We start from the raw sequence: 17,693 nt of genomic DNA on the forward strand, positions 1-17,693 counted from the left end.
TATAACGTATTATTATTATTGTACTATTACTGTGCTCAAAATGAAGTGCACTGACAGAAAAAAAAACCTGGTCCATGTTGGTGGAGAAGGGGTATGAACGGAAGACTTCAAATGTTTTTCCAGTCTTTTGTTTCAAATACATTCAGTTTTAAAATACACTGAATGAGTAATATATCGTACATCTGTCACATAACGACTCTTTTGTATCTTGCATACCTTCCTCCATATAGAGTACACATGCACACGCTTAATACACAGTTCAATCCAATCCTAAGTACAGTAGTCAGGGCAAACACAAATCTCTCTCCCGTCTCTCTATTTTCTTGCCTCTTACCCTCATGCCTTCTGCTGCTTCTTCTTTATTCTTCTCTTACCTCCCTTCCAGCTTCCCCTCTCTTTTCTCCCCCTGTTATCCTTCTCTCTCCAGCTGGTACAGTTTGCTGGTTAAATATTTGGGAGTGCGGGGTAGGTACTGAGTGCTGGAGGGCCTAAGCTTCGAGGATCAGCAGAGGAAAGGCTGCAGTTGTTGTGGATTAGCTGCTTGTTTTATCATAATACCACTGCCTGCTTGCTTGGGGTTTGGCGCACACCGGGCAAGCTGCAAAGTCAGAAATCAGGATTTCTTAAAAAATGTATGAGTAATGTACCTCGTTACTGCTGAGCTTTAGTTTTGCTAGAAGACGCTGGAATCGCAAAGCCTTCCTTTGGATGAAAATACAACTCCACAACTTTTCCTTCATACTGTAAGTTTTGGTGTACAATGACGTTATTGAATTTTGGCCCGGAGTCTCCTGTGTGGATTGTCTCACAGTAAAGATAATGTTCAGGGTTCAGAATTTACAGGTGGAATTCTGGGTTGCAGCTTTGAACTCACAAAGGGGTTTCTACTTTTAAGTCTGGAAGGCACCAAGTGGAAAATAGAAAGACAAGGTAGAAAGGGAAGCTGCTACAGAGGAGGGAAAGAGAAATGTGAAAAAAATGCAGTACAGTAAAGAAAGTATTTGCTCATACGTGAGGATATTCTAAAGAGTAAACTGATGGCATATGAGTTCAGGAAAGAAGGTCTGTTTGATTTGATAGGAGAGACAGAAGGGTAGGATTACTTTAAATTTGTGAGGGGTTCAGTATGTTCACAAGGCAGGATAAAGTCTCCATTAAAGATGTGCTGTTTAAAAATATGAATTACAATACAGTTTTACAGGAAGTTAAAGGAGTAGTTTGACATTTTGGGAAATGTATGTACTTGCTTTGATAGTTAGATCAGGGATCAATTCCACTCTTATACCTGTCCGTCACCTGTCCCAAATCAATAATGCATATATTTCCTTTGACCTGTTGTGCTGTTTATCAATGTAGATTGTTTTAGTGTGAGTTGCCGAGTGTTGGAGATATCGGCTGTATAGATGTCTGCCTTGTCTTAATATAATGGAACTAGATGGCACTCGGCTTGTGGTGCTCAAATTGCCAAATAAAGCAGTTGAAAAACTCAACAGCAGTGTGTCTTTCCAGAAATTGTGACCCAGCTACTCGAGATAATCCGAGCAGTTTCATGGAGGAACTATTTTCTTTCTACCGAATAGCACCCACCAGTTGTATCACCGTGCAGAGGAAAGTGTGCAATTCTAAAATGCTCTCATGCCTCTCTGAATGATCACTGAGAAAACCTTTTTTCTTTTACTCTCAGTCAACCAGGACAAGCCTTAAATTTTGGGTTGTCAGACAGTAACTCGTTTTTTTAAACTTATTGCATCTCAGGTGTTACGTTTCTGGGCGCAAAACTGGACAAAGAGAGGTACTGTATGAAGCTGCTGCACAAAATCTGATTGTGATTGTGCTGTGAACTTACAAAACTGTGAATGTTACCAAAAAAAAAATCCTCCAAAAGCCTCTGTCACTTTAGGACCAAACTATTCAGACATAAAGAAGACACACACTAATGCCTACATTGAAAACCAATTAATATTTAAAAGGATCAATTAATGTTTTCTATTTATGTCTGCCTGTGTTGTCGTTTAGAATTTGGAAAGATACGAACAGAGCAAGGAGGAATTCTACCAAGCTGCCTCCAAGACGGAAGCAAACGTGAGGTAAGAGACATGCACAACAAACACACACACTCACAAACTAATTTGCGGTTCTAAAAGTGAGGAGATAATATTCCCTGGAGCCTCTGACACACATACACACCTACTCACACGCGTACATGAGCATGCACATAACAGACTATTAAGCTGCAGTAGATAGTGATCTGTTCTTTTCCTCATTTTTTTTAACCAGTTAAATGCATACATTCTCTAGAGTACACCTGACTAATGTGGTAAGTGTTTTAATTGGCTGCTTTAATTAAGCCGAATTTAACAATACCCTATTTCCCCATCCTCGCTTCTCACTGTGGACTTGTAATGAGCCACAGCCAGGGAAAAGGTTGCTAATTATTGCCACTGCAGTCTGTAAAACACCCAGGCCTTGACTTGCTGTTACACCAGTAACAGGGCTTTTCCAATAACAAGAGTCACACAAGTCTATTTATGGATGAGGACAAATTAACATAAACACTTGTTTATGTATGTCCTTCAGTGTGTCCTTATCCCTAACGGCAGGTTTTAGCTTGTTTATGTCTTGTCTGTGTTTTTCTTATGTTGGCATGAACCCATTTCAATTTCAAATGAAAACACAGAAGCACATAATATAGTTATTCCTGAAACTAGAGTTTGATCGATTTCCATTTTTGCAAGTAGCTCCGGTGTACAGCTTAAACCGGTTAGATTTTTTGCAAACTGGCTGAATTGGCATTTTTCATTATGACACATTCTGGCATGTTAAAAATAGCCTACCTCAGCTTCCTGTACCAAAGCTGTCACAGCACTAAATCCAACACATATTGCAGTAGTAATGAGCAATTTGACAAAGTGATTAACATAATATTATATTTGTTTATAAATGGATGAACGAGCCACTAGTGTCTGACAGGCCTTGACCTGAGCAGCAGTAATATAAAGAAGACCAAATTTTCAGAAGAGGTGGGAGGGGGGATGAGCTGCATAAGTTGTGTTTGTTTAGCTTTCTCGAGGCAATTGAATCGAACGCAACTGGACTTAGTTTTGTCATAGGAGATGTTTCACCTCTTATCCAAGAGGCTTCATCAGTTCATGCTTGTCTGACTAGGCTGGAACTAGTCTGACAAACTGGTGTGGAAAGACCCAGGTATTTAACCTCTGAGGAGGCCTTCACAAGGCCAATGATGTCATTGGTGCGTTAGTGCTCCAAGGTGTGTCAACAACGGTCGTTGAAACTCCTGCTGCAACAGTGGTCGTTGGAGTCGTTGGAGTCACAGGAGGCCATTTGTGAACGAACATTGTTTTTAGAGTTTAAGCTGTTAAATCTCCTGGGCAAGGATCAAAGGACAGCATTATAGGTGGGGGATAGGTGGTGTCGCAGACCTCCTCCTCTGTTGAGAGGTGGTTTTTCCAGTTTCACATAGATGGATTCTTTTACTCCTCTTTCAAACCATCTGTCTTCCCTGTCCAAAATGTGCACATTGCTGTCTTCAAAGGAGTGTGCTTTCTCCTTGAGGTGTAAATAGACAGCTGAGTCTTGCCCTTCTGTGTTGGGCCATGCGTTTGTTTAGTGGTTGTTTTGTTTTACCGACGTACAAGTCTGGGCATTCCTCACTGCATTGGACAGCGTACACTAGGTTGCTCTTCTGAGTGTGTGGTGTACGGTCTTTTGGATGTACCAGTCTTTGTCTGAGTGTGCTGCTGGGTTTGAAATACACAGGGATGTGGTGTTTGTTGAAGATTGTTTAGATAATGTGTTTTTTGGGGTGACGAGACGAGACATGGCAGAGTTGGTCTCTCAAGGAAACTTAAAGTGTGCCAGTATGGCAGCATGTTAGATTTAAAGCCAAAAAAAGAGGCATCCTAATTGGCTGTGAGTGACATGGTGAGCTGTGACTTTGTTAGACGCCCTGTTTTATTGTTCATTGTTTATTGCAAAGCACAGCAATGGACAAGGAATGGCTGACTGATAAAGCTGGAATGAGAAATTGTTTATATGATACCTCCTTATTTCACAACAGAAACTAAAATAAGGTGGCAGCTGGCTGAGAACCGTTTCTGGTAAATGACCAATACTATAACAACCTACTGGATGTTGTATACATTTCCAGTAAATAACATAATATAAAACATGTGTTTTCTGTTTAAAAAGTCCAATCTCAGGAAGATAGCAGGTAGGCTGTTCACCCATCAACAGTTGTTAGGTCTCTATTCTGATCTTGAGTTCAAGGTTCAATTTATTGTCATTCAAACATGTCAGAGAACATTAGGGAATGAAATTTGTTACCCAGGTTCAGCGGCATACGGAATAGATAACTTTTAATATAGATAAAAAAGAATTTGATAACCTAAAAGCCTGTATGAATACAACACATAGTTAAAAAACCAATCAGCATATTGAAGTGCGTAACAGTGCATCAGTGGTATAAAGTGCAGAGGACAGACGGATAGCTGCATGGTTTGTTAACATGACGTAACAGAAGGGCATATTTAATGGATTCAGTGAGGACAGAGAGTGACGCGATAGGCGGGCGCTCATTTGCTCTTAGGACACAGTGTCATTAAGTTCCACTCTGGAGCTGCTGCTTAGGGTGCCTCAGTGCAACACCCAGTGATAAAATTTGGTCCAGTTTGGTGTTGGGCTTCATATTAAACTGGTCTGAAAGTTTTTACATTGGCCCCAACCCTAACTGATACAGTGCCTTGTAAAGGTCTGTTACAGTTTACAGACAGACTTCTTGGTTTAGCTTTGTATCTTTATCTCATTCAATACACCAAGCTTATCTGGCTTTACTGGTAAATGCGGAGCCCCGACAGTTCAGTACAATGCCAACATTACTGCCTATGCTATGCTGATCTGCCTGTCAATCTTGCATCCTATTTACCCACATTCCTAAAGAAAAACACAAAATACTTGATCCCCATCATCAAATAAAGTGGTTCAGATAATCTGCCTAAACTGTTGGCTTGTTTACAACCCATCTTATCATCTGTTCGTGTTTCTTGGCTCGTCAGACTTCTCTGTAGCGATGTCACCATGTTCCCTGATCTCAGCAATTACTTTGTTGAGTGCAGTGTTTATATAGCCAATTGAAGTGTTGGCCAAAACTGCAAAACCAAAATCCCAGTTGTAAATGACCAGAATTATTCTTAAAAAAAACATTGTGTATGAGAAAGTTAGTCTCGCAGACAAGCTGCCAGAAGAAAATGTTTGCATTCTACATTTCTGCAAATCACAGGTACGTTACATTTGTTTTATACATTACATATGTATCATATCAACATATCTAAAGTGAGGTAGTATAAGAGCTGACTGTGACTGGGAGGAAGAGGGGATGGTGGATGGCGTTTCACCAAGCTAAGATGCCTGCCAAGCTGCAGACCACTGTTTGAGATGGCAAAATTGGTTGCTCTTAAAGGCGCTGTATGTAAGAATGTGGCCAAAATGGTTACTGCACTTAAATTCAAAATACTGCCCCCCTCCCCTACAGATTCGAGGTTGCTGGACAGCGGCATGCTGGAGACTGATTTGTTTGCCCACGGGCGGCTGCCGTGGTAGGACCATGTCGCCGCGTCCTTGATCTTCGGTTTTCCAGCGGACCATTGGAGCAAGTCCGTCGGGTCGATGACCCACCTGCACATGGACTACAATGTATGATCAAAAATGAATAACAGTTGAAAGTATTCGAAATATCCATCCCCGTCTAGCTATGATGCTAGTTAGCCAACTTTGGCTAAAGCTTACCTGTCAAGGAGAAGAGTAGCCATTTTGACATCCGATTTCATATTCTTCTCCGCTTTCAACCGTCTCCACCGTTCAAAAGCATCTCCTATAGACCATTGCATTCATTGTAGCTCAGTCGTAACTGTAACTGATGCTGAGACTCTACTGACTGCATGACTGGTAGACGGCGGTGGGTGGCGCAACAGGCCAAAACACAAATTCAAAACATAAACATGATTTGCGGACCGTAAATTTTTTTTTGAAATGCGAATATTCTGGCTGTACTATTGTTGTCGGTGAGATCAGTATGTTATATGAACATTATTCCTTAGTCTCTGTGACATATTAGGAGGATTTTCCGACCATTTGCTTTAGATTTCTTACATATAGCTCCTTTAAGCGAGTTGTTGCAGCATTTCCAGGGGCTTTTTAGCCACAGACTATAGATGTTTTATAGCAATTTGTCGCTGTGTTTCTATGAGGGGTAGTGCCATAAAAGGTGGTTGTTTTTTTACCAAGACATTGCTGTGTTTTCAGAGGGGATAGTGCCATGAAAAACAGGTATTTTAAACAGAAATCAAATTTTTTCCTAACCATAACCAAGTGGTTTTTGTGCCTAAACCACACGTTAACCACAACATTGTTGAAATGTAAAGTTTCAGTGTGTCCGCTGCATAATAATGTTCAAATGTAACATGTCCGTGGTTTGGAGAAATTCATAATGCCAAAATTTATTCTGGTGGTTGTGTTGAGTCTCTCTAGGTTGGATAAGTTGAGCAAATCAGAAAAACAATAAATAAGACAGATGCCATGGAGAGCATTGTGAATGTAATTTGCTGCTCCTTAACAGCAACCGGGAGGTGAACTGGAGGGAAATATAAAAAAGATTTTGAGTTTGAAACACAGCATCACCGGTAAAGAAGAAGCACGCTTAGGCAATTCTACCAGGATAAATCATAAATGAAACTGAGAATCTATTCTCTGCAGATAGAGGATCACCTGCTGACTACATATTTACAACAAAGCCGTGCATTCAGTTTTAAGCCACATGATAACAAGAAGAAGTATATGGCTTACCCCCAAACACTTACCCATATACAGTATACTGTACATAACTCATTGTGTGCAACCCTGTAGTTAATACTCCCTTTTTGGTACATTTGCTCTCATGTATAGCCACATGAGACCCCCATTACAGTCACATTTAAAATAATACCAACATTTCTGATCTGTGCTGATGCTGGACCAGGTGATCTCAGCTCTGGGGAATGTACAGTAATACAGCTAATCCTCTGCTCAGTGGGATGTTGCGTATGTGCTTGAGTGTGTATGTGGGTGGGGAAGGATGGTATTCTAAAGAGAAGATAAAACGATCCCAGCTTCCTGTATGGCCCTTCCCTTTATGGACAATTATATACTGCTTTAATAGGCTTTAGAGCGTGGATTACGCTCTGATTCATTCTGTAAGCTAGTCTAACCCTTACCTCCGGGGAGTTCAGAAGTGTTACTTTAATGAGTGGATTAAGGTGTGAAGATAAGAGTGCGTCCGTACATATGGTGTCTAATTATACACATTTGATTGTATTTGATGTGGACCTGTATGCTTCTGTGGCTACAAAATTGTTCATCCATCATTAATGTTATGAGTATCAGCAGTTTATCTCCTAACAAGGCCTATCCACCTTAATGATGATTGTTGATGTTAACTGACAGACCTGATCATAGATCATAGATGTCATTCTATTCTGCAAGTCTCCACTCTCCAAACTCTTTCAGTTTCATTATTTCTTATGTCATTCCAGCATGTGAAAGCATACTGTATGCATTAGAGTAGGATGCATGCAAATCCAGGAAAAATTGTGTCCCATATTGATTAACACATGGATCATAAGCTGCACTCATGCTTTTTCTTTTTAATTTTAGTAGGTACCACAGCTGCCCTTACAAAGTATGTACTGTTGCATGCAGTATGCACAAAATTGGGACATACTACTTTGTCATAACATTCCCCTCTGAACTTTGACCCTCTCTGTTACCTTAAAGAAAAAACAAAACACCATTCGCCAAGCTCGCCAGAGACGCGGAGAGCTTTGCTGTGGTTGTTGCAGTGTATCTAGTTTTAAGGTATAAATGCATGCATTGTAGATTCTAAGATATTACATTCATGACAGTAAAATTACATTTACATTTCTCTGTCATTGTCATTTTCATAGTGATGTCCTTTTATTGTTGGTAATATGATTATTTTGTTCACTTGAAAATTAATATTTCTATTATTACTGTTCATGGTAGTTAGACGCTTGAATATGCTGTCATCCCTTTTTGCCGCTTCTGAGAGCTGTCAATCAGCTGTCAAGAAGCTGTCAAGCTGTCATCTGTTTACATCTCATTCATTGTGACATATCTTGCGGATCTTGAGGATTGTGGGTCAGTATAGCCAGAAAAGCGTGCAAAATGCAACCAAATGTAGTCGAACATCCTGTTTTTTTGGCATACTGCATTTACGTACTATGTATAGGACATACTTAATCTTTTTCTGGCATACTAAACAGTATGGTAGTAGGGGTATTGGAACGCACAGATAGTGTCTGTTGGTAACATCCTGTCCTTGGATGGATAAACTGAATCCATCATCGTCTCTGTACACCTCAGCTGTGTAAACTCTAATTATTGCTAGCTCTTGCACTATTCATCCAACCTGTACTGGATTATTCACCTACTGTTGTTCAAATACTTTTTAGAAATGAGTTCATTTAGGTTTTTATGGCCTTTATCCATCTGTCTTCGACTACCCAAAGCTGTGTGAGAAAAGTCCACAGCAAGTTTATATGCAGTAAAGGGTTTCTCCCAGGAAATTTAAGCCACACAGATCTCGACGCATCTCGTCTCATGATCAGTTTAGTCAGTAGATATTGCCTTCAACAGCAGCCGCTCTTAATAAAAACCTGGCATCTCCTGTTTGAAATAGCGCTCATGCTCTTTTTTGTGTTTATGATGTTGGGAGGTGGTCTCTGTTTAATGGGAGGTTGTCAGCCTCCACTACAGAGCACTGGTGGAAACCCTGCGTCGTATCAACTTGGATGGCAGCACTTCAAAAGCAGCCAAACTAATAAGTTTAAATGTAAACATCTATGACTTACACATAAAGGATGCAGGATGTTAGGTCATATTTAGTAAATCTGGCTAAACTGATGACTTTGTCAGACATGTTTGCCTTAAAACAAGTGAAAACATGTTCAAATTTGATGAGCTTCCTCTTCACCCATCATGCTTTCGGTAGCATGAGAATCGTCGTAAATGAATGAAATTCAGCATGCAGAGAGCCTGATACAGCGAGGCATAGTATATATGGTGATAGACACTTTGAATCATTCATGTGTTCAAAAACAACAGACAGTGCCATGTTCTAACATTTCCAAACGCCAAAACTGTTCAGTAATCTGTGAGAAACTTCAGACAGACTTGGTTTTATGTTGAAAACTGTTTGAGTGAAGTTTCTCAGTGCAGAGCTGTAGAACAAAGCTACTGTATAATATGATGTGGGTGACTCCCAACATCCCCCGCCCCCACCCCCCAGCTCCACTGTCTGTGTCATTCTGTGTTCCATGTAAGTATGTGTGTATACATGCATGTGTGTGTGTATGTGTGTGATGTGTTAATCCACAGTTTAATCCTTGGAGCAAAAAGGGGGCTTTGGCTGCCAGTACTCGGGGGTTTGAGAGAACCAGGGAGCAGAGGGCCAGAGTGTTACTGTCGTGTGTGTGTGTGTGTGTGTGTGTGTGTGTGTGTGTGTGTGTGTGTGTGTGTGTGTAAGACTGCAACCTGTAGCACACTGAAAAGTCAGACTCAATGGAGCATGACGTAACAGCCTCAATAACTTTCCTATCATTCTCTCTCTCTCTTTCTCCCAGCTTGCATTGCTTTCTTTGTCCAAAATATGCCAGCACACGATTTTTTTTTTTCATGCTGCAGAAGTTCTGAACGAAAGTTCTGGATGAGACAATATGAATTTGGGAGTGAAGGACACAACGTGCTTTGCTTATCAGACTGGCAACATTATGCCATATATAGATACATGGCAATCACATGACCAACAACTTATGTGAATTTGCAATTACGATGAAATACCAATTTTGAGAAACATCAAAACACCCAAGAGAAAAGGTATGTAATTAATATAAGGGATGTCAGTGGTTAACTGGTAATCAGTTAACTGGCAAGAATATTATTGGCCTGTTACATATGGCGGTCTATAGGTTTATTTTGCTACTTTCCAGTTTACTTCACTGTGCATCACCTAGGTCTGAAGGGAGCTAATGGAAGCTAACTTCGCCTTCCTGACCCAACAGTGTTGCTGTGGAAATGCTGTGCCCACCTTCTGGTCTCCCCCCAAGTTGCCCCAGTTAGTAAGCAGCTCAATTTTAAACCACAAATCCCCTTTCGCATTATTGTTAGCTGTTTTAGCACTGTTAGCCATGTCAGCATGGTTAGTGTTGCTAACATGGTCAACGATGCTAAAGGGGTTTTGCGGCTCAAAACGAAGCTGCTTACTCACCGGGGTTATCTGGGGAAAAACTGGAGGATGGTCAGCATGTTTCCAAAGCAACATGTCCCACCAACTGGATGGAAATAGTGGCACCGTAAGCTAGCTCTCACCCAAACTGAGCGGTGCGCAGTGCAGAGCGACCAAGGCTAGCTAAGCAGTGATGACCGTAGAGTGGGCAGTGGATATTATGTGTCCAAATGTTAGGTCTGTAAGCCAACAAAAAATAAAATAAAAGGAGAGACATTTCATCACTAAATATTAAAATTTCACCACCTCTAAATGGAAAATGATTCAATGTGGTGCCAAAGCTCACTGAGTCAGGGGAGCTGCAGCCTAAAAGGAAATAATTGTATCTCGTCATTTTGCTGTTTTTTTTTTTTATTTTTTTATTTTTTTAAATTACCCAGTTAGTTACTGGGTAATTGGTGTCGGGCAACTGACATCTTTAATCTGAAAACAAAATGGAACACGGGTCAAATGCATATCTCTTTTTGGTCCACTACTGTACATGGTGACACCAATGATGCATCCTGACCAATACATAATATCTGCTTGCAATGTTCTTGTGCAGGAGAAAGCAAGAACACAAATCAATACAGATAATACACATACAGTGCATGCCAACTGAAAGTAAAAGAAATACAAATGAGTGCAAAATTACAGAGCAGAATCCCTTTAAGTGTAAAGAAGAAACCAATTATTGAATAAAAATAGTACTTGTAGTAGACCCTGTCTCCCATCCTCCACCCTCCCATCCCCATGCTCTCCCTTACTCCCACTCCAGATGTCCATCTTGATCAACACTATTGCCTTATATTCCTCCTGTCTCACAGGAATCCTTTAGGAAACACAGGTTCTGCCAGGTTAGTGATTGATTGGAAATATGACTTCAAGTAAGGGTCAGGATTGCATCAGTGAACCTCAGCTGAGTGTACAGCTGTAATCTTAATCACTGCACCTGAAATGACTCTAGTTTACACCAATAGGTCGCCCATTAATACTACACCCTAAAAATCCAGTGGCAGCTTTTGATTATTTACTGATCCTGGGTGGGATTACAGGTACTGAGAGTCAGATAGAATCCTGTAGCAAAGGTTTCTGCGATAGTTCATGTCGGCTACTCCGGGTTATGACTGTTATGGCATCACATGTGCACACCCTTTTGGTTTGCTGCCACAAAAAAAGGATGTCCCTTAGCAGTGTACTGTGGCGCATACCCTTCTGGAACTTGTCTACTTTGAGATTGCTACGGCATAGCTGATAACCACGGAGTGAGGGCATTTTGCATTTTCTATCTTGACAGGCTTTACCTTGCTGTGATATTACAGATGCAGTGAAAGAGATGTGAGGACGGAAACAGTTGTCTTTTTAGTCTTTATGTATTTTGTGTGTGAGAGAGTAAGGGAGACAGACTCCTCTTCAGAGTTTAAAGTAATAGAATGAGAGCAAGACAGAAGACAGACAAGGCAAAAACCCACGTCAAACTGCTCAGGTCAGTATCCAAGGCATTTTAACAAGGCCAGCTGTCTGTTACAGTAGCAGTTGAACTAGCCTTAATAGCCGGCCTTTGTCAGATCCTCCCAGCTTGTGTCAGAGGATACCAGCCTATGGAGATCACTCAGCGAGGATGGAAACTTTGACAACCAAAGTCCAGAGTCTAAGTTAAAAGGCAGTCTGCTTCGGCAGTTGTTGTTGTGCTGTGAGAAAAGCCAACTAAAAACATGGTGTGTGGCTGACTGAATTTAGACCTGGGTAAATGTCAAACGTGTACATTTCATGTTTGAGGAGAACGGTTATATAGTTGCCTGATATGGATGAAAAGAGGAAAAGTGTTGAAACAGGTATGCTATGGAGGTTGTCAAATTAATCTCACAGCACCTCCAAATGGATCCACACCCTGCTTTAATTTACAGATGTCAGGAGTGTAAGCTAATTACAAGGTATTTATGGTGTTAACACAGATCCATTAGATCTGATCTGTTATGAAAATGTACATCATTTCCTGAATCTGAGGTTCGAAACTTATACAAGCCCCTGTAAGAAGTTAGGTTACCAAGATGAATATTGTTACGTGGGGACCAAGAGGACAGAAACACTGCAGGATTTGAAATGCTACAAGGTTTCATTCGGGGATACTTACTGTTTCCACAATGTGACAGACTTTGGTGGAAAGCAGGCTGTTTACCCCTAACAACATTTCTGAGCACTCTCTTAACTCTTAACAAAAACTATTTTAAGGTCATTGAAATGTTTGTACTTGCAGTATCACATATTAAATAGGGCTGGGACAATATGCTTACCTCCCCTTTTGATACTATCACGATACTTGAAATTGATATTTGATATTCATTTTGAACATGTAAAAAAAAAAAAAAAGACATGAACATACAAACAAGCAAATAGGTTTTGATTTACACATCCGAAAAAGAGTGGGAGGAAGTAAAAACATATTAAATCTCACCCCTTCTCCATGAGTCATCGAGTGAAATGAAACAGACAGCTTCCTTATATAGATAACCCTATACCTTTTCCAAATATACAATTGTTATTACCATTTAACTTTGTCACACAACATTAACCCATGTATATGTACAAAATATCTTGCAAAACCCCTCTTAGAATATAATATAAATGACCACCTGTGAGTAAGTAAATATAAATATTATTATGACATATATATCTTATCAACTTGTCCTGCTATCTTTTTATATTTGAACAAGTGAACATTTAAATTATACAAAGTACGAATATACGTAATTCTTCCAGTGTATACATGTGTGTACACCCATATACCCATAAAGGAATTAATACTTATTTACATATTAATACATTGTTATTTACAGAAACAAGCAAGTAGAGACAGTAAGCAGTGATCCCTGTGAACAACTAGTGAATGCCAAACCCCTTCTTCAACCCCTGTACCTCCTGAATATCATGTCTGTATACCTTATTTTGAATTAGTGTATGTTTGGACATTGCTTAAGCTCGACATTCAAACTGTTCCATAACTTCACTCTGCATACTGAAATACAAAAACTAAAACTTAATGTAACATTTTATACCATCTTTTGTTTACAGCAGACCATTGGAAAATGTTTATACATTTCTAGAGATATCATAAGATATCACGAGACATATTTTGAAAAACATATCACATCGACACATTTCTGACCACTGTGCACTGTTTTTACGGCCTGATTTTTGAAAATTTTATTCGAGTTAAGCGCTTTGTGACCTTGTGGTCTGTGAAAGGTGCTATGGTAAATACACTTCAGAATGTACAGAAATGAATAAATTAAAAAGTTTAGACTTTTTGAAGTAAATATGCTACATTTATCTGTCTCTGCAGTGTTTCCTATACATTGATTTATTTGTGGCCACCACAATATCAGCATTGACTGCCACTTATTGATTGAGATAAATTAGCCAGCTCATGCATCCTGTGGTCCCTCCACCTCACTCCCCACACCAAGAAGACTGTGCACTGGGGAGGAAGCTCCAGAAACAGAGCTTTCGTTCCACAAACCCCAGCGTTGGGGTTCACAATGGGCTTGGTTTAATCAGCGTAACGGCAGCAACAGAAAGTTTGCTAATCCAGCAGGGAGTTTACGCTGGGCACACTGAACTGGATTTGCTATTCAAGCAGCTGAAGGTTCATCCTCAGACTGTCTGCCATTTTTTGCTTTTTCACTTCAGCTTTGTTTTTCACAACTTCACAACAGATTACCACAATAAAAGCGGCAACGTATTACCTCCTCTGCATTTCAGGCATTTAAAATATTTAGTTTTAGTTTTTACCAATGCAGTGTTGTCAAAGGAGTGGCAAAAGTGAAAGGGCACTGACAGAAATGAAATACTCCACCTCCACTTCAATGTTTACAAGAGACAAAGTGAAGCCTGAGTACTAGCATATAGAGGACCCTCTCTTCCTGGTTGTGATGGGAATGGAGAGATGGGGGAGGATGACTGAAGGAGTGTGGAGATACAAGCAAGGGTAGAAGAGTATGTGTGCCCTCAGTCAATTGAAAAGCTGTCAGGGTGCAGGTGCATACAAGCTACATGCAAGAGATAAGAGGCAACTCTGTCTCTCTAGCTGTTTTCCTCTTCACCTCTCCTGCCCTCTTTCTCCCTTGTTATCATCTCTCTTTTTCTCTTTACTTCACCACCGCACCAGTATTAATCAAGGCGGTAATGGTAAAGTAGTCTGTTCAGGAATTCTGACCCTCTGACATGTCAAATGCCATTTCCTGCGTCAGTAGATAAGGATGGGCCTGTTTGCCTCACTGTCTCTTACCTCCTTTCAAAGCATCAGGGTTTTTTAGGGACAATAAGAATAATTCCCCATGTTGTTTTCTCTGCACCAGGGATTACATTTTTTCAATGTAGGGCCTCTCCAGTTTTGAAGGGGACTTATTAGGCTTTTCCTTATTTTCTGTCATAATGTCTATAATGTCACAATTTCGGACATTCAGATTAAATGTGTCAAAATTTTCAAATAACGAAGTATGTAGAAGTAATTCCTGCTGGCTCCAACCACATATTTACTGTACAGACAGCAGAGTGGTGTTGATCTTCTCAACTAATACTTGGGATGAGAGCAAAGAAGTGTAATTCCTGAAATGTTGAACTAGTTGGCTCTTTGTTGATCATGAATAGGATCATCAAATGCAGTTGTATTATAGTCTGTTTGTCCACCTTTTTTACCTGGACATCTAAATATGAACACAAGCTGAGTATCTTTATTTTTTAGAGAACTGCAGCAGCAGCCGCAACAACAGCAACCTCTTGATAAGAGGGCTTAGACAATGACTTCATAAGAGTTGTAGAGAGAGAAAGACAGCAGTGTTAAACAGAATATCAAACATGATGTTAATCCTGACAGTGTAAGCTCAAGTTGTTCAGGGCTAAGAGAACCGTCAGAATCCAGGAACCGAGGGTAGACAGAGATAGAAAAAATGCTGAGGTTTCATGGTTGGTGATATGAGCGTGATGTAGATGCCTAGCCTGAGAAACATGTAGTACCTGGACACTAAGATATTTCTTGCTGGACTTTTTGGAGAGTACTTTTTGGAGAAAGCCAGTGCCCATGCAGTATGCAGACAAAATCTGAGATGAACTGATGGTTCTTACTCACCACCCTCTTTGTCATTGCTCTCAGAATTTTGATACAACTATAACCTTGATGTTTTGTCGTTTTTCTGTTTGTTTCATAACCTTGGTAATGAAAGACAGAATATTTCATTCAGCTGTATTATGTGTGGTTCGAACGGCAAACTTGAACTTTGAATTCACTACTGCAGGACTACTGAAGGAACTTTTATTGATGAAACTAACTACACTAAACAGAGCTGCGTAGGATTTATCTTGTGGTGTAATCAGAGTTTAAAATTTTGGTTAAAGGTTCTGTTTGCAGCATTCAGAGCGTTAATAAAGCAGCAAACCACTCGTTGCTATGTAAAAACATAGTGGGGTAATGGCATCCTTAGCAGAGAGTGAATTAACGCTACCTCTGTGTGTGTTTAAATCCAAACTTCTCTGTGCTTTGTTGTGGCAAGCTGGTCCTGCTGCACATTCATGTGTGTATCCCACTGGATGGCTCATCACGACGCTTTGCACTCATAAGGCAGTTACCACTGATATCAGGATCACAGAAGTGTAGTGCCCACCCTCTAGTTCCACCCACATTAACACAGTTAGCTCTAACACTGTTGCCACTGCCAAGCCATGTTTATGGAGTTACCATTGTTAGCTGCTAGCCGCTGGCTCAGCCACATCCATGTTGAGAACCGTTTAAATATGACGCATACACTCTGAATTTCGCAAATTTTAATTGCTAGGTCTGACCTAAATATGGGTCACAATAATGTTAAAAATGTTGGTAACTAAATTTGTCATGATAATGTTGCAAAATATTGTGACTTACATTCCAAAGCTCTAAGTTGGGAGAATAAAGATGTGCTTTTGGCAAAATGCATAGCATGCTAGTCAAGATTGGTTCATCAAATTGGATTGGATTGCACTTAACCATCAGATTTCTCTTCTGAAATGTGTCTTAGGTAATAAAACAGAACAATCAGCAACAGTTAAAAGTCTAGTCAGTTGCCTGGTTTCTTTGCTCAGATTACACTCTTCCCCACATAATGTGACCTCACCATTGTATAGAAAGGTAGTTGCCTGAATGATACAGGTAGTCAGCTATTGTGCAGCCACTTGAGAAAGCACAATCCAGTTGCCAGAATAAATGTTGGCGTTGTACGTTTTCTACAAACCATGGACACATTACATTTGTATGTTATTATGTAGCAGATACATTGAAACATTTCAACAACACTGTTGTCAGGGGCAGACTGGGACACAAATTCAGCCCGGGACATTCAGGCGCACCGGCCCACACACCAGCCCACACACTGGTCCACATGTTTCTACTTATGATCCTCTATATGCTTGTACACCCTACACAAACGCTGTCCTCAGAATCAACTGCATAAGAAAATCAGCAGTTATTGTTTGATTCTAGACTATAAAGTAAATGCAATAATGAATTGGCCACAAATGGCTATGTGCTTAAAATAAGAGCATATGATTCTATCCTAATGCATCTAATTTTATGCACAATATAATTGTCTGCCCAGCCCTGCTCTTGTATTACATAAGCCCAATTTATATCTCCATGGCTCACAGCCATGAACTAAGGAGGTATAAATTGGGCAATAGGCTCTATAGTCAACTTTTAGTCAACTTAGTTGACTAAACAAAAAACAAAAACAAAAAAATCCCACTTAATACTACTAAAAAGGTTTTCCTCTGGCTAAAATGTAATGCATAGTAGGTTATGCCTTCACATTGCACCTGTCATATTTCTGGTCTCATCCTCCTCCTCATCACGACTGGGGTTAGTCTGTCCCTCAGCTTCATTGTACTTGGGACTGGGAGCACCACCTAATGTTAATTGCATGCATCCACAGGAAAAAGCAAGCACATATTTTCTTTTAGTACAGGTTTAAATTATAATGACTTAATGCAATACCTAGTAGGCTAGTTGGCCTCTTGAACCGGACACCAAGAAGAAATACGCAATTTGCCAAAGCCAACCTTGCACATTACACACTCACGAACATTAGCTAATGTTAATACACCTGCTATATTGGCACTGTCAGTTCCAGCTCCATCTCCGTCGTTACACCACCAGCAACACCAGCGGCCTCAGCCCGTCAACCAACGCTGCAGCCAAACAGGTCATTTATTTTGGAGCACTTTGCTGCCTCTTCTTGTTAAGATTTAAGTTTTTCTATTCAAGTTTTTCTTTTCTTGTTTTACCAGCTTTATCCATGTTTTCTGTCTAACGGTCAAACTAGCCTGGTCTGCC

General features: G+C 40.2%; 1 protein-coding gene across 2 annotated transcripts in view; it reads left to right on the forward strand.

Moving 5' to 3' along the window:
• Positions 1 to 17,693, forward strand: part of chchd6a (coiled-coil-helix-coiled-coil-helix domain containing 6a) — a 118,697-nt gene that overhangs the window by 57,238 nt on the left and 43,766 nt on the right. For both annotated transcript variants that reach the window (XM_050064420.1, XM_050064421.1), the window contains one exon: positions 2,017 to 2,087. In XM_050064420.1, the coding sequence (XP_049920377.1) occupies positions 2,017 to 2,087 (71 nt within the window). The remainder of the gene's footprint in view (positions 1 to 2,016; positions 2,088 to 17,693) is intronic.

This window comes from Epinephelus moara, chromosome 16, assembly GCF_006386435.1.
Source record: "Epinephelus moara isolate mb chromosome 16, YSFRI_EMoa_1.0, whole genome shotgun sequence".
In the NCBI taxonomy this organism is placed as follows: Eukaryota; Metazoa; Chordata; class Actinopteri; order Perciformes; family Serranidae; genus Epinephelus; species Epinephelus moara.